The sequence below is a fragment of the Oryx dammah genome, unplaced genomic scaffold (genome assembly GCF_014754425.2).
Source record: "Oryx dammah isolate SB20612 unplaced genomic scaffold, SCBI_Odam_1.1 HiC_scaffold_28, whole genome shotgun sequence".
In the NCBI taxonomy this organism is placed as follows: Eukaryota; Metazoa; Chordata; class Mammalia; order Artiodactyla; family Bovidae; genus Oryx; species Oryx dammah.
In genome coordinates, this window is record NW_024070212.1 from 98,114,050 (window position 1) to 98,138,646 (window position 24,597).

The following is a 24,597-nucleotide window of genomic DNA, read 5'->3' on the forward strand; positions in this document are numbered from 1 at the left end:
ATGGAGTATATATAAATGGTTTGGAGGGAGAGAAAAGAGAAAAAAGTAAAGATTTTCAACTTTGACATGAAGCATGTTACTGCACTCAAATTTTTTATAACTGGCATATTTTACATTTTTCATCAGAAACAAAATTAAAAAAAAAAAATCTAGCTCTCTCTCAAGTCTGCTCTCAAATGCATGCTTTAATGAGAAGTCGTACCATAAAACCCTCCACAAAAAATAATACTGGTTCTCTACTGAAAACCTCCATAAGCCCGGAGTAGAGCCTGCCTAGTTTCTTTTCTTCCTTCTGCAAATGTTGCCAAGCTCTCCAGGCGATCTGCTGATAGATGAGTAGCTATATAACCTAAAGGAAACTTAGTTTATTAACTTCCCATCCACATATCCAAAGGCTAGTATCACAATTCTATCTCTCTTCAAAATAAGTGCCTAACGGGGAAAGAGACTTACACAACAGCAGACAAAACCCATATGGCCATATACTAGTAAGGGCTTGAAGCTTACCAAGAAATGTCAAGAATTTGAGGAACACAAATAGCTTAAAACAAAAGGAACAATATGAACAAATGGAGCAACTAGCCCTTTAGTAAACAAATAACTCAGGGGAAAAAAACTTCTTAAAAATTCTAATTATTATTCTTACAATGATTTCAAGAGCCTATTTTAAGAAATATTCCCAGTTAAAGATGGTTGAATGACCACATATTTGTATCTTCTGTCCCCCGGAAACTCCATTAAATGAGAATAAAGAGGGAATTCCCTCGCAGCCCAGTGGTTAGGACTCAGCACTCTCACTACAGGGAGCCTGGGTTCGATTTCTGGTCAGGGAACTAGGATCCCACATGCCATAGGGTAACTAAGCCCATGCCACAGCTAGAGAACCCACGTCCTGTAGAGCCTGTGCTCTGCAACTAGAGAAGACCCCATGTGCCACAGTGAAGACACAGCTGAACCAAAAAAAAGAAAACTTCAAGAAAATTTTAATTAAAAAAGTAAAAATCTATTTACTCATAGGGAATAAGAAGATAAAACACACCCTTGAAAGAAGAGCAGAACACTATGGAAAAAGAAACAAATAAGAAACAGCTCTACGTGATTAAAACATGAGAGCCAAAATAAAAATCTCAATAGAAGAGTGAGACGAGAAAACTAAAGGAATAGCCCTGAAAAGGAACAAAAGTAAAAAGAAACTGATACTGTTCACTATAGGCCAAGGAATGTAATAGGATTATTTTTCCTTCTTCAACTAAAGTCAAATAGATTCTTTTTCCATACTCTACTGACTGCTTAAAACCATGCCATGTTTTAATTGCTTCCTATTTAGGCATGACTTCCTTGTATTAATTTTTCCTTTGGAATCTTTTAAAACTTTTCTATGGAAGAGGTAGGGAGACACTATGGCCTTTGGAATGGATTTCAGAAATAGGAAAAAAAAGAAAAGAAAAGAAGAAGTAGCAAAGTTTGTGAAGTCTGAAGAAATGAACACAGAGCAAAAATCATATTGAGAGGGAATAACCAGTAATAATGGTCAATCAAGAAATATTTAGCAGGTTCATGAGGTTAGCATTCAGAGATGCCATGAGGAAACAGCAAAGAAAGGAAGGCAGCCTTACTCACAAGTGTTCTATAGAAGACTATCACCACAGAAGAAGCTGTCAAGATGCCAAGGTAACACACCCTTAAACACTGACAACCCAGTCCCAAAACTCTTTAAAAAAAAAGTAGATACTTACCTGACAAAGAACTGGCCAGGCTTCCTCTCCGTAACTTACAGTCATCCTGACTAAGCTGTCGTTGAAGTTTAGCTTTTCCAGTGGATGAAAATATGTCAGGATTACTAAGCTTCCTGAAGAGCAGGGGACTACGTCCAGTTATCACATCCTTCAAAGGAAAAAAAAAAAAAAAGTAAAACACATAAAGCTTTAATGTCTTTTCTGAAAGTGCAAGAACTTTATATTTAAACATCTCTACAACATTCATAACAGTTAGAAAGTGCCAACATTTTATATTTCCTATTGAACAGCTGAAGCCAGAAACAAATTTCTTAGTGACAACTGTTTCAGTACGCCATGAATGATGTGAGACATTGATTACAAAATCCCAAAGGAAAAATAGGGGATGAGATTTCAAGGTGACACAATAAGGCACTTTGACAGGATATATTATTCATAATGAGTACATGTCTACTTAAGTTTATTTAGTTTATTTACTTTTCTCCTTTTAGTCATATTATATCCAATAAAGAAAAGCATATTTCAGTTTTTAAAAAATCATAAATAATAAAATACCTGTCACACAAAGTTACAAATATCCCTAACATTCAATTAATGCTGAAATAAAACTCAGAGCCTTCTTTATATGTCTATAATACATATGTTTATAATTCTCCAGGCAAGAATACTGGAGTGGGTAGCCAGGCCCTCCTCCTGGTGATCTTCCTGACCCAGGGATCGAACCCAGGTCTCCCACTTTGCAGGAGGATTCTTCACATCTGAGCCACCAGGGAAGACCTTATGTTTCTATAATAGGAGCTAAATATATGTTTTCAATGAAAAGTATAATAGTACAAAGAAGGCAATACAGACAATATGAAGTGCCTTCCCTTTGCCTTTAGTCTAGCCCATCCCACTCCATCCCAATGCCACTTCCTCCTCACCAGTAAGCATCAAGATGCAGACATTCTAAAGCAAACACCCACCTAATTAGCAGCATTAGATGAGAAAATATTATTTTTTAAAAAAGCAAATGAGGCCTATCTTTTACATTTCAATGAAGGAAGCTACAACAAACAGAGATAAGCAGCACATCAATCTGACCTGGACAGTACAAAAAAAAAAAAAAAAGAGAGAGAGAAGCATAAGGAGAAATAACTGAAATGTACATTACCTGCCATTTTAAAAACAAGACACATGTATCTGGTACCACGGCAATACTAAAAGCCACAGGAAATGGAGAAACATCTACCTCCTTGAGAAAAGTTTTTTTTAAAGCCTCTGGTCTTACATACTGTGACAGGTGGGTTCACACGCAAGAAAGCACAAATACTGGTTGGTAGTGGTTATCCAGAATATAATTTACAAATACCCCAGCATAAAAAGAGTAAAGATGAAAAATAGCTGAAGAGAAAGGGGGAAAGTTGTTATCTTGGTTGTTGTTGTTTTGTTTTTTGTCACACTGCGCTGCTTGTAGGATTTTAGTTCCCTGACCAGGGATCGAACCTGGGCCATCAGCAGTGAGAGTGCAAAGTCCCAACCACTGAACCTCCAGGAAAGTCCCGAGAAGAAAGTATTTTTAATATTGATAGTAAATGGATAAAAGAATATGGAGGATAGCAAGGCACTGTACCATTACTGGTAGCATTGAAAAAGACCCTGATGCTGGGAAAGACTGAAAGCAAAAGAAGAGGGCAGCAGAGGATAAGGCTGGATAGCATCACCAAGTCAATGGACATGAACTTGGGTGAACTCCAGATGGTGAGAGACAGGGAGACCTGGAGTGCTGTAGTCCATGGGATCACAAAGAGTTGGACACGACTGAACAACGGCAACCCACTCCAGTACTCTTGCCTGGAAAATCCCATGGACGGAGAAGCCTGGTGGGCTGCAGTCCATGGGGTCGCTAAGAGTCGGGCATGACTGAGCGACTTCACTTTCCCTTTTCACTTCCATTCATTGGAGAAGGAAATGGCAACCCACTCCAGTATTCTTGCCTGGAGAATCCCAGGGACAGAGGAGCCTAGGGGGCTGCCATCTATGGGGTCGCACAGAATCGGACATGACTGAAGCGACTTAGCAGCAGCAGCAGCAGCAGCGCAACTAAACAACAAACATTGAAGCAATTGATGTGTCCAGGCAACTGCATCAGGAATGAGCAGGAAGAAAGGGGAATTGGAAGAAGTCAATGCAAAAAGAGAAAGCATCAAGGCAGCAGCCTATATTACCAAGTGGTGTGACAAGGATGAAACAGTACTTATGCATCAAGTAGAAACCATGAAGAAATCAGGGTTTGGGCACTAATGCTGGTAACCCATCTAAAAGGGCTGGTCATTCATAGAGGCAGCACTCCAGCAAGCAACTGTGGATGGAGGGAAGTGAGGAGGCCTTACCAGGTACCAAGGAGAAGGAATATCCTATATGAAGGCAATGGAAAGGAAAATACTCCCAAAATAACTTACAAATGAGCTACATGACAGCCAGCACTTGGATGCCTGCTTCACTGTATGGATGAACAATTAGTCTTAGGCACAAAAGGACTGACAACCAACAGGACTAGATCAGCATCAGTTAAAAGAAAGTCATATCCTTTTCAATCTCCCTATTCCCTATAACATGCTAAAGAAAAGAAGCCAGAGGAGAGGAAAAGCAGATTATGCACCTTCTTATTCCAAGTCTCTCCTATCAAAACTTTGCAAAGGGAAGGAAATGTTGATTAAATAAGAAATGAAATTTAACTTTTAAACCAGGACATCCTTTTAACTTTAGTATATTACTCATTTCAGAAATGTACATATAACTAAGCATATAACTTAAAAGAATTTTTGCAAGTTAAACATATCCATGTAACCACCATCAAGATTTTTAAAAAAGAAACATAACCAAGCACTTTCTAGAAAGTCCCCTGTGCTCCCTTTCAGTCACTACACTATCTCCCCAGGATAATTACCATCCAGGCTTCAAACAGAGACGAGTACATAAATAGATCACTCTTTATGAACTATTCTGTACCTTGCTTCTCTTGCTCAGCTAGCTAGACTGGACTTATTTATTTTTAATTGAAGGATAATTGCTTTACAATATTGTGTTGGTTTCTGCCATACCACAAAATGAATCAGCCATAGGTATACATGTCCCCTCCTTCTTTAACCTCCCTCCACCTCCCAGCCTTTCTCACCCTTCTAGGCTGTTAGGGAGCCCTGGTATGAGTTCCCTGGGTCATATAGCAAATTCCCACTGGCCATCTATTGTACATATGGTAGTTAGACTGAACTTTTTAAAACACTAGAACATTACTGGATTTACTGAAGAATTTATTAAAAGACAAGAAAAGGGAATGAAGCAAATAAAACACATGGTCTAAGAGAGAAAGAAAAGGGGCATGGGAAGAGGAGCTTCCTTTCTATAATATAACTTCCAAACTAACTTACTTCTTGCAATTTTCTAGTTCCCACTTCTAGTCACTTATGAGAGATCCAGCCAAATCACACGTTTTGCAGGTTCAATAGTACATTTCTGTACCCTTAAGCTGCCCCCTTCTGCTTAAACTCGATCAAATTTCTATCTAGTTCCTAGCATTTCTACAATCAAATGATTTTTCAGCAAAATAGGGAGTTAAGGAGGGGAAGGAACCTAGGATGACTTCCAGGATTCTGGCCTGGATAGTATCCCAGAAAATACAGGAAGAGAAACAAGGTTACAAATAAAAGAACTCTTATGGCAGTGTTAACGTAACTACAAATTACAGTATTCTTCCAATAATTATTAGGAAACTATAAATGCTTAACATGAAAGAAATTAAATAAAGAAGACATGAATAACTTTCTTCAACTACATGAGGGCTTTCTCCTCTGTTATAGGAAGAGTAAACTTCTTACCTCACAGGCCAGAACTAGAAATACTGGACAAAAATAACAAAAGGAGAAGTAGGTTTAATTATAGGAAGAACTGCCTAACAGTGAATAGGCTATCTTAAAAAGGATGAACTCTGCCCCTAGAATACTGAAAAAGTAAGGTGAAAGTTGGCCTAAGCTGTGATCCTAAAAATGTGGTCCCCAGACCAGGAACATCAGCATCAGCAGTGAACTTGTTAGAAATGCAAATTCTAGAGTCTCACACCAGATCTACTAAAATGGAAAATCTCAGGGAGGGGACCAGCAATCTGTGTTTTAACAGGCCCTCTAGGTAAGTCCAAAGCACACTAAAGTTTGAGAACCACCAAACTAAACAAAAACTTTCAGTATGATTCCACCAACACACACACATGTTGATCAACTGTGAGAATTGTGTCACAAATTACTTGAAATTGATTTAAAGTACTCAATCAGTATACTCTTAATTAAATGAAAGCAAGTTCCTGGTCAATACTACAATAAAATCCGTTCACTTATGTTACAATGTTGTTTCTTACGTGAGATTTTTTAAAAGGCAGAATTACAGCTTGCATGCCAGAAATTACACATAATTTGCATTTATCTATTGTAGCAACACTGTAACAATAACATACCTACTATATGCAATGTAAATTTCAACTATCAAATAAAAGGTTGAAAATTGCCTGACTACAAAATCTCTACATGCTCCTCCCAACCCTAGAGCTTATTGCTTTCTCTTGAGTCCTCACAGAGTCCTCCCTCCCTTGGTCAGAACTATCTCCGTCCCCCACAATACTAAAGCAAATCTCAAGCTAACTTTATACACAAGGCTAGTGTTGTGTTTATACTATATTATGCTTTAAGGATAGGACTTCCTTCCTTGACTTCCCTGTAGCTCAAACAGTAAAGAATCTGCCTGTGATGCAGGAGATCAGGGTTCAATTCCTGGGTCGGGAAGATCTTCTGGAGAAGGGAACGGCAATCCACTCCAGTATTCTCATGTGGAGAATTCCATGGACAGAGAAGTCTGTTGGGCAACAGTCTGTGGGGTCACAAAGAGTCAGACACGACTAAGCGACTAACACACACACACAAGGATAGGATTCAGTTCAGTTCAGTCGCTCAGTCGTGTCCGAGTCTTTGTGACCCCATGAATCGCAGCACGGCAGGCCTCCCTGTCCATCACCAACTCCCGGAGTTCACTCAAACTCACATCCATTGAGTCGGTAATGCCATCCAGCCATCTCATCCTCTGTCGTCTCCTTCTCCTCCTGCCCCCAATCCCTCCCAGCATCAGGGTCTTTTCTAATGAGTCAACTCTTCACATGAGGTGGCCAAAGTACTGGAGCTTCAGCTTTAGCATCATTCCTTCCAAAGAACACCCAGGGCTGATCTCCTTTAGAACGGACTGGCTGGATCTCCTTGCAGTCCAGCGGACTCTCAAGAGTCTTCTCCAACACCACAGTTCAAAAGCATCAATTCTTTGGCGCTCAGCTTTCTTCAAAGTCCAACTCTCACATCCATACATGACCACTGGAAAAACCATAGCCTTGACTAGACAGACCTTTGTTGGCAAAGTAATGTCTCTGCTTTTCAATATGCTATCTAGGTTAGTCATAACTTTCCTTCCAAGGAGTAAGCGTCATAGGATTAGATGTAATCAAAGGATTCACAGCTAAAAAACAGAAGTCTACACACTAAAAACTTGTCTATCAGGCTAAAAACCTGGGCTTGCAACACAAGTTGTCTTATCCCATATGAATGGTAATTTAATAGGTGAAGAGAAGTCCATATACTGTGACAGATTCTTCCTGACATACCCTGCCAAGAGTCAAACCCAGGCGCCACACTAATCAAAGTACATTCTCTTAATCCCTATTAAAACCTTTGCTTGATGTGCATATACAAAAGAAATATTAAAAAGTACTTTGACCTATACCTCAGGCATATCAAAGACAATGTATGAAAAATAACTCTAAATGGATTATAAATCTAACCATAAAATCTAAAAGTATAAAACTTCAAAAGAAAATACAAGAGTAAAATTTTTATACTTTGAGCTAGATAGCATTCTTAGATAACACAACAAAGCATAAGTTTAAAAAAGAACAAATTTATAGACGTCACCAAATTTAAAAACTACTCTTCCAAAGATACTGTTTAAAAAGTGAAAACAAATCACACAGGAGGAAAAATATTTGCCAAACATATCTGAGAAAACATTCAGTAACAAGCCAATAAAAACAAAATGAGCAAGAAACCTAATAGACATTTCAGCAAAGAAAAAGCAAATATGGCAAATGAAACCATTCTCAACATCATTCATCATTAGGGAGATAAAAATTAAAATCAAGTGAAAGACAACATAGGCAAAATGGTGGAGTAGACAGTTCCCAAACTAAAATTACCCCAGAGAAACACTGAAAAACAGGCAGAAACTGTCAGAACCACTTTTGTCAGACTTTGGGAAATAGAAGATTTACAACCACCATGAGAACTGAATCAAGAAGTCAACCTAAAAATGGTGGGAAAGCTCTGTGGCATTTTTACTCGCCCTCACCCTACTCATTCCTTGATATGGAGGCAACTGTGAAGACATCAGTTGGGATCCCAGAGTGGGACCCTGGCCCCTGGTACCAGAAGGACAAGAGGAGATCTCACTTGTACATTATTACATCTGTTCTAACTCACCTGGGGGCTACCTGGAGGACTGACACAAGGAACTCCTCTCTATTTCAACTAACTTGGAATCTTCTCAACATGGAAAAGCAGCAAGCACTGCTTAAAACCCCGTAAGGTGACCCAAACACCCACAGCCACCTGGGCAAAGGATTAACAATGAGACATAACAATTGACTACCTGAGATCTGAGCAGGAAAAGGGAGAGTTTCTTTGGGAAATTAGGGTAATAATAAACACCTGTGTATATAAAGTAAATTAGAAAGTCCAGGGCGAAATGCATGCTCAGGAAAGACTGAAAAGATTTTAAGCTTTCATCTCAAGCTGATCCCTGGACTCAGCACAAGTCTGGCTAAAGGCCAAAGGAGTCAAAAAGTCAATCTGCAAAAACCAGATTGTTTGTATGTTTGTAAAACAAACATATTGATTGTATGTTTGTTTGTTTGCTTAGCTCCTGGCAATCCAGAAAATCTTAATCAAAATACAAGCTAAGGAACAGAGACTTCAGTATCACACAGAGCAAGAAATACAATTTCTACAAAAAAGGCTGGGAAAATTCACTAGACACATGAACAACTACAGCCTTCAATATTCAAAAAATAGCAAAACCTGGGGAAAGGGGAAACACTGTATTCCCAAGTTGCCAATATTCAAATCTCTACTTTTCAACAAAAATAATTTAAAAAAAATACAAGACGTATAAAGAAATAAGAAAGTATGGTCCACTCAAAAGAGTCAAAATACATTAACAGAAAACATCCCTGAGGAAGCCCAGCATTCCACTTTGCAGAAAACTTGAAATCTATTGTCTTAAATAAGCTCCTATCACTAAAGGAAAACATCTGCAAAGAATTAAAGAAAATCAGGAAAACATATATGAACAAAACAAGGACTATCAACAAAAAGACAAATTATAAAAGGGAATCAAATAGAAATTCTAGAAATAAGAAAACCAATAAATAAATGAAAAGTTCAGTAGGAGGTTCAATGGCAAATTTGAGAAAGCAGACATAAATCAGCAATCTCGAGGACAAGACAATTAAAGCTATATAGTCTGAGGAACAAAAAGAAAAAAAGAGAATAAAGTGAAGAGAGCCTAAGAGATGAGGGGTTCATCTTCAAAAGAAACAATATATGCATTAAGGGACTCCCAGAAGAAGAAGAGAGAAATGGGAAGAATACCTGAAGAAGTAACTGCCAAAAACTTACCAAATTTGATGAGATATGAGCCTACACGTGCAGAAGCTCAATGAACCTCAAATAGGTTAAACTCAAACAGAATTTGAGTCAAAACATATCATTACCAACTGTTGAAGCCAGCAACAAACAGAAAAATATTCAAAACAGTGAGAAAGATACATTTCATTATGTACAGGGGACCCCCAATCAAAGAGCAAAAAGCAGACGTCATGTGCCTTCTATTGAAAGAACACACTACCACCCAAAATCTTGCCAAAGGAATTGAACCTGAGACTGATTAAGCCTCTCTATCCAGCTGTAATTTGCAGGCAATACAAAGGACCTAAAACATTTTCAAATGCACCATAACTATGAATCTAGACTATGGGAAACTACAGGTCAAATGTTCCAAGGTTTTTCAACATACAGACTTTAAAGAAGAGATGAAAGGAAAACGTATAAATTAAAAGAGAAAAACACATCTAGTTTTTTAAAATGGGCAAGACTAAACTGTAATGTCTTAGATGCAAACTTAAAGAGAAATACAAAGAAAGGCTTAAGTCAGAATGTGCTGTGCTATGTCTAGTCACTCAGTCATGTCCGACTCTTTGTAACCCTATGGACTGTATAGCCCACCAGGCTCCTCTGTCCATGGGATTCTTCAGGCAAGAATACTGGAGTGGGTTGCCATGCCCTCCTCCAGGGGATCTTCCCAACCCAGGGACTGAAGCCAGGTCTCCTGCATTGCAGGCAGATTCTTTACCATCTGAACTACCAGGGCAGCCCTAGGTCAGAATACTGATTACTTTTGCAGAGACAGAGGGACTATGATTGGGAGGGCCACAGCGAGAAGAGTTTCCTGAATGGTTGGTAAAATTCTGCTTGATTAATGGCATTCATTTTATAATTCACTAAATTATCCTTTTGTTTTTGACTGCTTTTCTGTACTTGTTGTATTTGACATTAAACAAGTTAAATAGTAAAAAAGAAAAAAAGGAGGAGAAAAGAAAGAAGAAAATTCACAAAACAAGTGGTCTGCTACAAAAGGAATACTTTGCTACACATAAAGTTACAGTAGTGACAAAGAACAAACACAATAAAAAACATAGAAACAAACATTTAGTGAGCTCCAATACAAACTAGGCAATTTATAACCATAAGAACAACATGGTTAAATAGACATTGCTATCCCCATTTCAAATCCAAACCTACTAAGCTATTAAGAGAATTCAAACCTAAAGTATATTTATCTCCCTGTATCTCACTGTTTGCTGAACCCAGGGTAGGCAAGGTCTCCGGGCTAGCGCAACAGCCGTAAGGCAGACACACTGTATTCTCTTGAGGTTGACCTAGCAGATGCAGACATAACGCAGCCTCAAGGGCTTTTCAGGTGGAGCTTATATATGTTTGCAGAACAAAGGTGGCCTGTGGCCAAGGGAGTATGTTGTGAAGTGCATGTACAGGGCTATAAGTGACCTCAGCTGTTACATAACCATGTATTTACAAAACATGGGGCGAGAGCGAGAGGCCGTGGGTCCAAAAGTCTCATCACTGCTATCTTGGCTAATCTGCTCTTTCCCTATAATACTTCTTCACCATATTCTATTTCTAAATGACAATTTTAAAAAAACTCAACAACAATCAATAAGAAAAATAAAAAGAAACAGTTTATGAGAAAAACAAAGTTCATAACTAAAGAAGTCACAGAAAACAAAACCAAGTAAATACTAAATCTGTGAAGAGATTCTCAACCTTGCTAATAATCAGGAAAATGTATTTAAAGCACTGAGATGCCATCTAAACCCAGAAAATTAACAAAAAGTGATTAACACCAAGAGTTGTCAAGGACACAGCGAAATATCAGTGGTCAAAGCATATACAGGTACAAACACTGAAAAAAGCAATCTGACAACAATATCCTGTAAGAGAAACTCCTGCACATGTGCACAAGGAGATAAGTACAAGAATACTTACTGTAGCACTGGAAAATGGAAATCACCTAGTGGTCCATTATTATAATAAAATGTTTGTTGTGCTGTGCTTAGTCACTCGGTCCTATCCGACTCTTTGTGACCCCATGGACTGTAGCCTACCAGGCTCCTCTGTCCATGGGGATTCTCCAGGTGAGCATACTGGAGTGGGTTGCTGTGCCCTCCTAAAGGGGATCTTCCCAACCCTGTGATAAAACCCAGGACTCCCACATTGCAGGCAGATTCTTTACTTCCCTGCCACCAGGGAAGTCCAATTTTTTTAAAAAAAGTTTACATATTACAAATTATTCTTTCAAAAGAATGCTATATAGCAGTTTAAAATTGATGAAATTAATCTAAATGTGTTTAGATAACATAGATCAAGGTAAGTAAACTTCAGTTGGTAGGCCATGTCCTACCCACAGTCTGCTTATGTCTACCCAGGGAGCTAAAAGAAATTTTTACATTTGTAAATAGTTGGAAAACAATAGAACAAGATTTTGTAAAATAGTATTCTCAATATGACAAATACGGAAATTACATAAAATTCTAATTTCAATGTCTCTATATAGTCTATTGAAATACAGATAAGTTCATTCATTGGCATATTGTCTTAGGGATGCTATCATGCTACAACAATATAGTTGAGTATGTAGTTGTGAAACAAACAGTATGACAAAGCCTAAAATATTTATTATATTGCCCTTAACAGCAAAAGTATACATATAATAAATAATTTTATAAAATTTAAAAACAAGTATTCCTACATCTATATTATCCCTGTTTTGCTGAAATACGGGCAGAGAAGCTATGTGGCTTATTCATCTCCCAACAAATCGAAGGTTAAAGGATCTGTGCCTCTGCTGCCAGGTCAGCCCTTAAGAAGGGTGAACATGACATTAATATTGGTAAACAACTAAAACAATATCACAGAATTTTAAAATGTGGTTTCCTTGGTCCATATTTGCTATTAAATACATTCTAAAGCCTAGGGAGACTATAACACATTCTAAACCAGTTACTTAGAAAGAAATTCACAGAAGTTTCCCTAAGGGCTTCCCTGGTAGCTCCGGTTGTAAAGAATCCACCTGCAGGAGACCCTGGGTTGATTCTGGGTCGGGAAGATCCCCTGGAGAAGGGACAGGCTACCCACTCCAGTAGTCTTACCTCGAGAATCCCCATAGACAGAGGAGCCTGGTGGGCTGAAAAGAAAAATATACAAATTAAAGCCGCTTTTTCAAGCTGAACAAAATAAAAGGACAGTTCAATAATGCCAACAAATCAAAGGTCAAGACATATCTTTTTCTATTTCTTTCTGAAACCAGATAAGAACACTGAAAAATATGAACCCTATACTCACATATTCTATGCATGTATCCTAAAAATATAATAATTAACCATTATTGAGCACTCATCAGTATCAGGCTTTGTAGTAAGTGTTTTACATGGATTAACTTATTAAATCCTAACAAAGAAATTGGCAATGAAATTATCTCCAATACATACACATAGGGTGATTAAGGCTTAAAAAATTTAAGTAACTTGCATCAGGTCACAGAGTTGGAATCTAAGGTCAGACAATGACTTAATCACTATACATTCACTCAATGTATTTCTTTAGTATCTCCAATATACATGTCTAGAAACTGGAGATACAGCAGTAAGGAAAAACCAATTCAAATTCATATCCTCATGAAGCATATATCCTAATGTGTGAGAATGACAATAAATATGTGACAGTCACAGGTGAATAAAGGACATAATAAAAAGAGGGGACAGGAGTGACTAAGAGCGCTACTTTAAAAAAGCTGGTCAAGGAAGGCCTCTTTGAGGAGGTGATATCTGAACACAGACCTAAATGAAATGAGGAAGCCAGTCGTATAAACATATCCAGAGAATGAACACCTCAGGTAGAGAAAAATACCAAGTATAGAAGTCCTCAAATAATTTTTAAAATGTCCTCAGGGAAGAGCATGCTTAATATATCTTGAGACCATCAAGGCACTCACTGTGACTAGAGCACAGTAACAAGAGGAAGAGAAAGAAATGAGGTTTGAGAAGGCCTAGAGGCAGATCACGTAGGCACTTATAGGACAAAGCAAGCACCTTCAACTTTGATTAACTGTGATGGAAAGCCACTTTCGACTAGAGAGGGTGACAAATTTTGACTTTAACTTTTACAGGATGATACTGCTCTTGCTGTGTACAAATTATCATTATCATAGTTGGAGGGGAGGGTAGAAGAATAAAATCAGGAAGACAGGTTAGGAGACTTTTATAGTAACCCAGATGGAAGATCAAAGAGGCTAATATTAGACTACTGATGGAGCTAGTGGGGAAAAGTCTCATCCAGTTTGAATACTGCACCAACCAGAACTGATGGACTGAAGGTAGAATATGAGGTTTAGAAAAGAATCAAAAACAACTTCCATATTTTGCTCTGAGTGAATGATTTTGTTGTTTAGTCGCTCAGTAGTGTCCGACTCTTTGCAACCCCATAGACTGCACCATGCCAGGCTTCCCTGTCCATCACCATCTCCCAGAGTTTGCTCAAACTCATGTCCATTGAGTTGATGATGCCATCCAACCATCTTACCCTCTCCTCCTCCTGCCCTCAATCTTTCCCAGCATCATGGGCTTTTCCAGGGAGTCAGTTCTTCACATTAGGTGGCCAAAGTAATGGAGCTTCAGCTTCAGCATCAGTCCTTCCACTGAATATTCAGGACTGATTTTCCTTTCGGATGGACTGGTTTGATCTCCTTGCAGTCCAACAGTCTCTCAAGAGTCTTCTCCAACACCACAGTTCAAAAGCATCAATTCTGCAACACTCAGCCTTCTTTATGGCCCAACTCTCATATTTGTTCATGACTACTGGAAAAATCAAAGCTTTGAGTATATGTACCTTTGTCAGCAAAGTGTTGTCTCTGCTTTTTTAATACTCTGTCTAGGTTTGTCATAGCTTGAATGATAGTGCCATTTATTGATGTGGGAAAGACTGAGGGAGAAGCAGAAAAGGAAATAAAAACAGGGTTCAACTTTGGATACATTAAGTTTGAAAGGTCTATTAGTTACCCAAATAGAACTGTTACACTCACAACTAAAAAAAGGAGTTAGAGCTCAGAGGAAAGTCAAGACTAGAGGAAAAAACATGGAAATCAACAGCATACAGATGAAATGCAAAGTAATACAATCTAATGAGATTACATCAGGAGAGAGAACAGACTATAGAAGCAGATTAAATACTAAGCTCTCTGAAGCACTGGTGAGACTGGAAGAAAACCAAGAGATGATGGTCCCAGGAGCCAAATGATGGAATGATCAACCATGTCAAGAGCAACAGGTTGAGTGAGATGAATACTGAAAACTGGCTACTGGATTTGACCAATGATGACCCTGATATAAGTGCTGCAGTGGAATTAGGAGACTAAGGCCTGATTTGACTGGAATGGGTTCAAGAAAGAATAAGAGCAGAAGAAATAAAAGAAGATACAGACAACTCTTTCAAGTGGTTTTATTCTAAAAAAAAAGCACTCCCTTAATCACAGACATTATTTCATATCCCTTGCTCATTTGCCTGAATAACTGCAAGAGTCTCTTGAGTGGTCTCTCTGCTTCCACATACCCATTCAGTCAATGCTCCTTAGAGTAGTCAAACAGATGGGATTAAAATGAATGTCAGATCACGTTATTCCTCTGCTCAAAATTCTCCAATGGCTTTTCATCTCCTTCAGCACAAAATCCAAAAACCTTACCCTGTAAGACACTTACCCATCTGAAACTCTCCACAATTCAGCCCTCCTCTCCCCATCTTTCCCCTTTGACCTCACCTACTACTCTTCCTCTTACTCACTCTACTCTAGCCATACTTGGGCTCCTTGGTGTTCCTCAAACAAAATTTTGGAGCTAAAGGTATGCTTCCAGCCTAAGGAGCTTTCTACCTCTACCCAAGTATACTCTTCCCTCAGAATTGAAATGCCTGCTTCTTACATCCTTCAGGTCTTTACTCAAACATCTCATTCCAAAGAGATGTCTTTCATGATAATGCTATTTAAAGCCATAAAATCTCCCATCAGTCCATGTCCCCCTTTCCTGCTTTATTTTCTTCATAGTATTTATCACACTATGCTGCTGCTGCTAAGTCACTTCAGTCGTGTCTGGCTCTGTGTGACCCCATAGATGGTGGTCCCCACCAGGCTCCCCTGTCCCTGAGATTCTCCCGGCAAGAACACTGCAGTGGGTTGCCATTTCCTTCTCCAATGCATGAAAGTGAAAAGTGAAAGGGAAGTTGCTCAGTCGTGTCTGACTCTTCGCGACCCCATGGACTGCAGCCTACCAGGCTTCCCCGTTCATGGGATTTTCTAGGCAAGAGTCCTGGAGTGGGGTGCCATCGCCTTCTCCGTTATCACCCTGTAGCACACTACATATTTTACTTATTTCTTTTATTATCTGATACAAGTGTACCATAGACAGAGTTGGTTTAATCACAGTTGGGATTTTCTCAAGTATGACAGGTATGACAGGTATGACAGAAGGTACTGAAGGTACATACATAGGAATAATTATGATAGCCCATGAAATATTTAGTTGGACAAGGAGGAAAGTAGAGGCATGAGGTGACCAACAATGAAAAGATGATTTAGGAAAAACAAAAATCAACAGACCAGAGGTTACAAAGAGTTTGAACAATTTTTGGAGATGAATGAATGCGAGCTACAGAAACAGAAGATGATGTGAAGGTCAGAGTGTGGTAAGCTCTAAACTAAGATTTTAGAAGTGGACCTATTATTGGTAAAGATGAAATATGCCCAATGAACATGGAAGCAGGAAGCTCAGGTTGATATCAATTTTCCTCATCAATTATTTAGTATATTTCCACTTTATATAGGGTCTTCACTGGTGGCTCAGCTGGTAAAGAATCTGCCTGCAATGTGGGAGACCTGGTTTCCATCCCTGGGTTGGGAAGATCCCCTGGAGAAGCAAACGGCTATCCACTCCAGTATTCTGGCCTGGAGAATTCCATGGACTGTATAGTCCATGGGGTCGCAAAGAGCTGGACACAACTGAGCGACTTTGACTTTTACATCACCGCTGTATATATGGCTATAGTGCAGAGAAAAGAGTTTGGGAGTTGACAATGAGGTACAACACTGAAACAAAAAGGCGGTCAACCATGTCGGACTAACAGTGCATCATGTGTAAGTCCTGACTCCCAGGGACACCCAGTCTCTGCTCTCCCCTGAGGACTTTTTCCTCCACCCCCAGGGCTAGCCCTTGACCCAACAACCTGGTTTTCAAACCTCTTTGGAACCCCAAGTACATATATAAGAGAAGAAAAACAACCAATACCTGCTGATAAAAAAGGTAATTACCAAGGTATCATGGGGGTTTTACCAAAAAGTACAAAGCTAGGTGGCGAATTTAGCAAAGAACCATATAGTAGCTAAGACCAGCAATGAAGAAGGCATAGAGATTGCAGTATGAAGCTGCCTCTGATAGTCCTAATCATGGGTCACCATGAGTAACTGGGGTGGAAAAAGCTTTTAGGCTGATCTTAGGCTAAGAGGCATCCAGTAAAACAAAGATGGGAAAAATCTGTAATCAGATGTGTCCTACGCTCATTAGGGAAAGCTGTCCAACCTGCTTCAACCATCCCAGCTCTCTGCTCCCAGGACCTTTGACGAAATCAAATCTCCCAAAGGTAATAGGTTTTCAGGGCTGGCTCTTACTTATATCACTTCAGGACAAGATGGGAGGAAAGAGTTAACAAACACTCTGTATTGAAAACTCATTGTCATTGCAGAGGTCAGACTGGAGTCGGTGTGTGCTAAGTCGCTTCAGTCGTGTCCAGCTCTTTGCAATCCTATGGACAGCTGACTCCCAGGTTCCTCTGTCCACAGGATTCTCTAAGCAAGAATACTGATACTAGAATGGGTTGCCATGCCCTCCTCAAGGAGATCTTCCTGACCCAGGGATCAAACCTGAGTCTTTTATGTCTCCTCCACTGACAAGTGAGTTCTTTATCACTAGTACCCCGATGGCTCAAATGATAAAAGATCCACCTGCAATGCAGGAGACTCAGGTTCGATCTCTGTGTCAGGAAGATACCCTGGAGAAGGGAATGGTCACCCACTCCAGTATTCTTGCCTGGAGAATTCCAAGAACAGAGGAGACTAGCGGGCTATAGTCCAAAGAGTTGGACATAACTGAGCAACTAAGCACACACCTTCCATTGAAAACTCAGCATGAGTACCTGGCTCAATTGCATCTGATATAGTCTGTCAGGCTCCTCTGTCAATGGAATTTCCCAGGCAAGAATACTGGAGTGAGTTGCCATTTCCTTCTCAGGGATCTTCCCAACCCAGGGATCGAACCAGCATCTCGAGCATTGGCAGGCAGAGTCTTTACTACTGTGCCACCTGTAAAGCCCCTGGGAAAACTCAGAAAAATTCTCAAATGCCCATGTCTTAATCACCATGTCCTACACTGTATCCTCCACACAGCTGCCAGAGTAACCCAGGTTAAAAAACAAGTAAGACCATCTTACTCCCCTACTTTACTCTTTTTAAACAGTAGTAAAGATCTTCTACCATCTAGGCTCTTTTAGGCTCTAAACTCATCATCTATGCCTCCAAGTTCAAATTCCAACAAAACCAAATCAATTACAGTTCCCTAAAAAATACATGCAGTTTTCTCTCTGTGTATTTTCTGTCTTGTGCTTTTGGGCTTCTCTGATAACTCAGTTGGTAAAGAATTTGTCTGCAATGCAGGAGACCCCTGGTTTGGGAAAATCCTCTGGAGAAGAGATAGGCTACCCACTCCAGTATTCTTGGGCTTCCCTTGTGGCTCAGCTGGTAAAGAATCTGCATGCAATGCAGGAGACCTGGGTTTGATCCCTGGGCTTGGAAAATCCCCAGAGAAGGGAAAGGCTACACACTCCAGTATTCTGGCCTGGAGAATTCCATGGACTATACAGTATACAGTCCATGGGGTCGCAAAGAGTTGGACATGACTGAGCAACTTTCACTTCACTTTGACTATACAATGACATTACAGTGCCAAATAATGATTTTCATGAAAAAAAATTTTGAAAATTCCTTAATAGTGCTGAGAGAATTCTAGAAAGTAAAATTGAACTCCATCGTCTTCCATCTTCAAAAATGTCTCATTTTCTTTACTCACCTATTTCTCTCTTACTACCATTATTACTCAACTCACCCAAATTCAAAATATTTGAATCATTTCCTGTTCATTCATTCAGTTAGTAAATAATTATTGTGCCTATTGTGACAAAGGCCTTGATTATGTATTATGGTATATAAAATGATGATATAGTTCCCACCCTCAATAATTTACAACTTAAAAGCAGATATGAAATAATATAAAATGAATACAGAAGGACAGAAGGGCTATTTATGACAGCCCAATCATAGAAAAGCAACTTCACAGAACAGTTTCTGTGGCATGAGTTAGGCCTGGAAGCTTGAGTAGAATTTTAATGGGCAAAGACTGAGAAGAAAGTTTTTCAGATAGATAACTAATTAAAATAAAAATATAAAAGTGCCTAAGGAGGAAACAAATATTTCCTGAGTGCCCATTATCTACCAGTTAAAACACTAAAGGCTGGTACAGTGATGATTAAGACAGCCTCTGAGGAGTTTTTTCTCTGATGAGAGACTGACAACCAATTAGGATATTGCTCAGGATACATTTCAAGTGCCAGCACACATCCATGTTTCTAATAAGTATTCAGACTAATAACTATGTTTCAAATACCATACTAGGCCCCAGGTATACAATAGTAAATGAAAGAGTCTGGGCCTCAAAGAACTTGCTAACAAGAGAGATAAGCTATTTCAATAACGTATGCTACAATGGATACAAAGCAAAGTATTGGGAACCAAGAGAAGGGGCTTCTAACTGATTCTAATAAAAAGTGATGTTTCAAGTGGCCCTTGAATGCCAAGGTCTTCAAACTTTATTCTATGGTATTAAAAAGCTAATGAAAGTTTCTGAAGATAAAGCAATGAATTGATCATTTAAAAATACTTATTGCAACTCAGACAGGCAAGGATTTCCCATCTTCTTTATTAGAATACAGAATAAATTAGAGGTTAAAAGGCTAAAAGCAGAGTAAACGCAGTTAAGGTATTACAACAACCAAGACAAAAGTTTATAAATGGTGTAAATTAAGGTAATGACAGTGAGTATAAAGATTTGAAAGATATCATGAAGACAGAATCAGCAGAATCTGGGTAAGAGGGTCAAGGGAGAGCGAAAAGACAAAGACCACAGATATAATTTCAAGTTTGAGGACCAGAGAAAGGAAAGACACAGGGAGAAGCACATTTCAAAACAGAACAATGGAATCTATCAATATTTCAATGATACAGTAAGCCACTAATCCAGAGATCCAAGTTCTGCATCCTGTTCAGAAATTATTCCTAAATATCAGCATGGTATAACATATAACAGCATTATTCCATGTCAGGAAAAATGAAGAACAAAGTCATTTCTGAAAGGTAGATACCTTGGTGATCAGCTAGGTTTTTACTCCCTGAATGAATGGAATAATCCATCCCACCTCATAGCACACAAAATTGAAAATTTTTAAGTTTTCAACAAATAATTTCAAGTCATGGAATTTCAAGACACTATCAAATTATGAAAACCACTAATGTTAAGATCACAAATGCTGAGAGTCTAAGGTGGAAATGTTAAGACTAGAAATGGAAATATAGAGCTAAGAAAAGAGGTCAGGCCTAGAGACTCAGATGACTTTACAAGGAGGCTCTGAAACACAATGTCATGAACAAAGAGAACTACAGACCCTTTGGCTCAGTCGGTAAAGAATGCCTACAATGCGAAGAACTGGGTTCGATTTTTGGGTTGGGAAGATTCCTTGGAGGGCATGGCAACCCACTCCTGTATTCTTGCCCAGAGAATCCCCATGGACAAGAGTCGGACACAACTGAAAGACTAAGCACAGCACGTAGACCCTACTCCGTATCCTAAGTACTTGCCATGTACTTTAATAGGGTAAACCTATTAAAAAACAAAATACAATTAAGAAAAAAACCTGTGGACTTCCCTGGTGGTCCAGTGGTTAAGAATCCACTTGCTAATGCAAGAGGCATGGATTCGATCCATGGTCAGGGAAAATTCCATGTGGCAAGGGGCAACTAAGCCAGTGTGCCACAACTACTGATCCTGCACTCGCAACTACTGAGCCTTCACGTCACAACTAATGAAGCCCCCATGCTCTAGAGCCCATAAGCTGCAGCTACTGAAGCCCGTGTACCCTGGAGCCTGTGCTCTGCAACAAGATAAACCACCACAAAGAGAGGCCCACGCGCGGCAGCCAGAGGGTAAGCCTCACTCTCGGCAACCGGAGAAAAGCCTGAGCAGCAACAAAGACCCAGCACAACCAAAAGTGAATAAACAAATAAATAAAAATTTTAGAACAAAGCATAAAAGAAAAAAGCTGGGAATTCTCTGTTGGTTCAGTGGTTAGGACTCACCGTGTTTTCACACACCTGGGCCTGGGTTCCCTGGTCGGGAAACTAAGATCCTGTAAGCCTCAGCACGACCAGAAAAGAGAGAAAGAAAAAGCTAAGGACAGAAAGGAAACACAGCCTCAAGAAACATACTGGGGAAAAAAAAAAAAGAAACATACTGGGGACAGCAACAGAAAACAGAAAAAGACACCCAAGAAGCAGTCAGAAAAACAGGAGTAGAAAAGACATTATGACAAAAGAGAAGAAAACATCAAGAGAAACACAAGGTCAAGAGTGACCAATAGTTCACAGAGGTCAGAGAAGAGGGAGGTTATCAGATTTAGTCATTTTAAGGTCCCCAGGACTGCTGCAAATCTTTCCGTGTAATTCTTTCACAATGAAAACTTTTAACAAATAGCCACACATTATTTTTCAACTTAAAAAAAGGAAGTTCTAGCATCTATCATGGTACATTTACACAATGGAAAACTATACAGCAGTGAAAAGGGACAAGCTTCTTCTAAAAGAAACAACATAGATGAATCTTACAGACATAGCTGAATGAAAGAGTACAGTCATAAAAGAGTTAAGCTGAATGGTTTAATTTATGCGAAGTTCAGAAGAAGCAACACTAATCCATGGTGATAGAGGCTGGTGAGTGGTCACCTCTAGAGATGGGTAATACCTAGGAGAAAACACAAAGGCACATTCTAGGGTACTGGAAATGTTCTACATCTTTATCTGAGGAGCAGTCACATAGGTGTATTCATTCTATAAAAATTCATGGGCTGAATGAACCTTTGATTTGCACTCTGTAGTCACATCACAATTAAAAAGTAAAAAAACAAACATACAAATTACTGATGACCTTGAAGACATCAGTTTGGGGAGAGTTTATGTGTAAAAGCCAAATATACGAGGAATGTATATAAGGTGAAGAAGCTGAGACAGTGAACTGTTGTTCAGTCACTCAGTTGTGTCCAATTCTTTGCAACCCCATGGACTGCAGCATGCCAGGCTTCTGCGTCCTTCACCATCTCCTGGAGCTTTCTCAGACTCCTGAATATAAATTCATTTTTCAAGAAGGTTGCTGGTTAGCAAAAATGAGATTACAAAGTAGCTTAAGTAGGTTACAAAACTCATGGAAATCTTGTTGTTTTGTTTTTATTTGAGGTATAAAACAACAAGGGCCTACAGAAGATAAGAGGGAATGAAATCAAAAACATAGAGAAATTAGCCTGGAAGAGGATAAGTACTTCCTTCTTTGAGATTTAAAAGGGTGAGTGAACACAGAAATCCTGAGATAAAGGGGAAGAAATCAAGTAACCTTGAACTCTTCAGTGAAGCACTGGATACGGTATATTGGACCAGGTAAACTTGAGTCAGGAAAGGATCTGGGTTTAAGTACATTTTATAATGTTTTGAATAGGAACTGCAGAGAATATAAAAGACAAGGTTGAGAGAAAATTACAGTAAGAGGACAATGCTCAGCGGCCTCAAAGTAAGGGCAAAGATAGCAATAGCACAGTCTACTCAGCACTGGGTGGAGAATACAAGATAAAAAACCAACAGTGGGGGAAAGTCCAAGTGCTAACATGTGCATCACTGAAACTATATAATAATGATGTCTATGGAAAATACTTATTTAACATACGGGAAAGGTCTCCTTTTAGGCAGGAGACCTAACAGGACCCAGGACCCTTCAGATCTCCAAAGATGAAATCAGTAGGGTCTTGAATAGTAGTATGTGCAAAAGGGAAGCTGTCACCATTACTACAATACATTTTTCTGTAAATCCCGCAAGATCAAGGACCATGCACGTACTCACTGAACTTCCTACAGCTACTAATGACAACTTCTCCCTCATAAAACTGACCTTTATCCCCTACTTCTAAATAACCCACACTTGATTTAAAAATTAATATATAAACACATCCTGTCCGTTCAGAAACTCCATGAACTTTTTGCATTTCTGTTCTCCCACTAAGATATTTCCAGTGGTAAACTCCTATAAGGCAGAGACTAAATCTATGAATTCTCTGCTCACAGTACTTCCTTTGGATTGCACACATGCATCCCCAAAGCACATGTTTTAAAAAGTGCTTTCTCGTGAAATGGATCATTACTGGAGAGAACGTTAACAATGGCTAGGAACATACTCCAACAAGACTATAACGATGGCCAAACCAGAGAATGCTTAGGAATGACATCTTTTTCACAACTGTCAAGGCAACCTCGAGAAAATAAGATAACATTTACTATATCACACTGACTGTCCCTACCTTACATTTTTTGCCCCTCTGGATAATTCCTCCATACCCCTTTAGTAAACCTATTCTTTGCACTTCATTCACTCCCAGCCCACATTCCAGCGTCTCTTCTCCTCCAGAACCCTTTACCTCAAACGCCCATAGGACCATTTTTCATCCCTACGCTCTCATTTCCCATTCAACCCCAGACTAATACTTCCATTTCTCCACTCCCCATTTTTCTGCCTCTCTAGACCTCCCATTCCTCCTGCCCAACTTCAATTCAATCCCCACCCCTTCAACTCCCCCAGCCCAAATCTTCCCGCCCGAGACAGCCCTCCCCCATCAGTCCCATTCAGGCTCCCTCTCCCCATCCTTTCCCTCCGAGACCCCGGCCAGCCCTACCTGCTCCCTGACTTCGGGCCCTGCGGGCCCGGTCCGCTCCTCCAGTCGCTGCCTCCCGGGCGGCGCTCGCCGGCGCGGGGGCAGGGGCTGGGGCAGCTCCGCCGCCCGCTGAGCCCCATCCTCCCGGCCGGCTGCCGGCGGCAGCGGCGGCGGCGGCGGCGGCTGCGGTCGATCGCGGCAGCGGCTCCGCTTCATATCTGCGGCTGGGCCCTGCGGGCGTCAGCGCCGCGACTGTCCCGGCCCCGCACCGCCCCGGGCCGCAGCGCTACCGCGCCAACCACCTCCCGCGGCCACCATGGCCCGGCGGGCACCCGAAGCCACCGATCCGAGCCCGCAGCTCCTCCGCGCTTTCTGGGGCCTCAAGGGCCGCGGCCTCCTCGGCGCTCCTTACGCAGGAGGCAGCATCGCCGCAGCCTCGTCCTGTCCCAGCCGGCACACGTTCGGCTGGTCACCCGCCGCCGCCGCAGCCGCCGCCGGCTCCACAGCCAGCCGCCCGCCCGCCTGCTTCTGGCCGGGCCCCGCCCCTCCCTTCCCCTCGCGCGCGCGCACCGGGAGCCCGCCCGCCACCTCCGGCCGCGCGCCGTCTCCCGCGCACGCGCCAGCGAACGGTCGCGAGAGACCCGCCCTTGGCCCCACCGCGTGGTGTGGGAGGGAGGGGGCGGAGAGCGGAAGGGGGCGGGGCCCCGACGCGCCTGTGGTAGCCGCGGACGGTTCATTGATTCTTTCATTCTTCCATTCATGAAATTGTGTGCCAGGCCAAGCTAAGTGGTGCGGATCTAAAATGAATTAGAACTGATCAACGTCCTCAAGGAAGTAGGTGGAGAAGGACCAGGAGCAGCAAGAAGATAAAGGAGACAACTAGTGAACAGAACACGGATGCATGCCTTTTTGTTCAGCATCTGCCAACCAACTGTCATCTGACCGTCACATCACACTTTGAAGGCAGGTCTGTTCATTCTCCTGTTACAGATAAGAAGACCGACGAGAAGTGACATGCACCAGGTCACTGAGCAAGCTAGACAGAACTCAAA

At 40.6% G+C, this 24,597-nt stretch overlaps 1 protein-coding gene across 3 annotated transcripts in view; it reads right to left on the reverse strand.

The window, feature by feature from the left end:
• MAST2 (microtubule associated serine/threonine kinase 2) overlaps positions 1-24,018 on the reverse strand; it is a 200,885-nt gene extending 176,867 nt beyond the window's left edge. For all 3 annotated transcript variants that reach the window (XM_040231268.1, XM_040231267.1, XM_040231266.1), the window contains exons 1-2: positions 23,567-24,018; positions 1,737-1,884 (exon numbers count right to left, since the gene is read on the reverse strand). In XM_040231268.1, the coding sequence (XP_040087202.1) occupies positions 1,737-1,884; positions 23,567-23,761 (343 nt within the window). In that variant the 5' untranslated portion in view covers positions 23,762-24,018. The remainder of the gene's footprint in view (positions 1-1,736; positions 1,885-23,566) is intronic.
• Between the last annotated feature and the right edge of the window lie 579 nt (positions 24,019-24,597).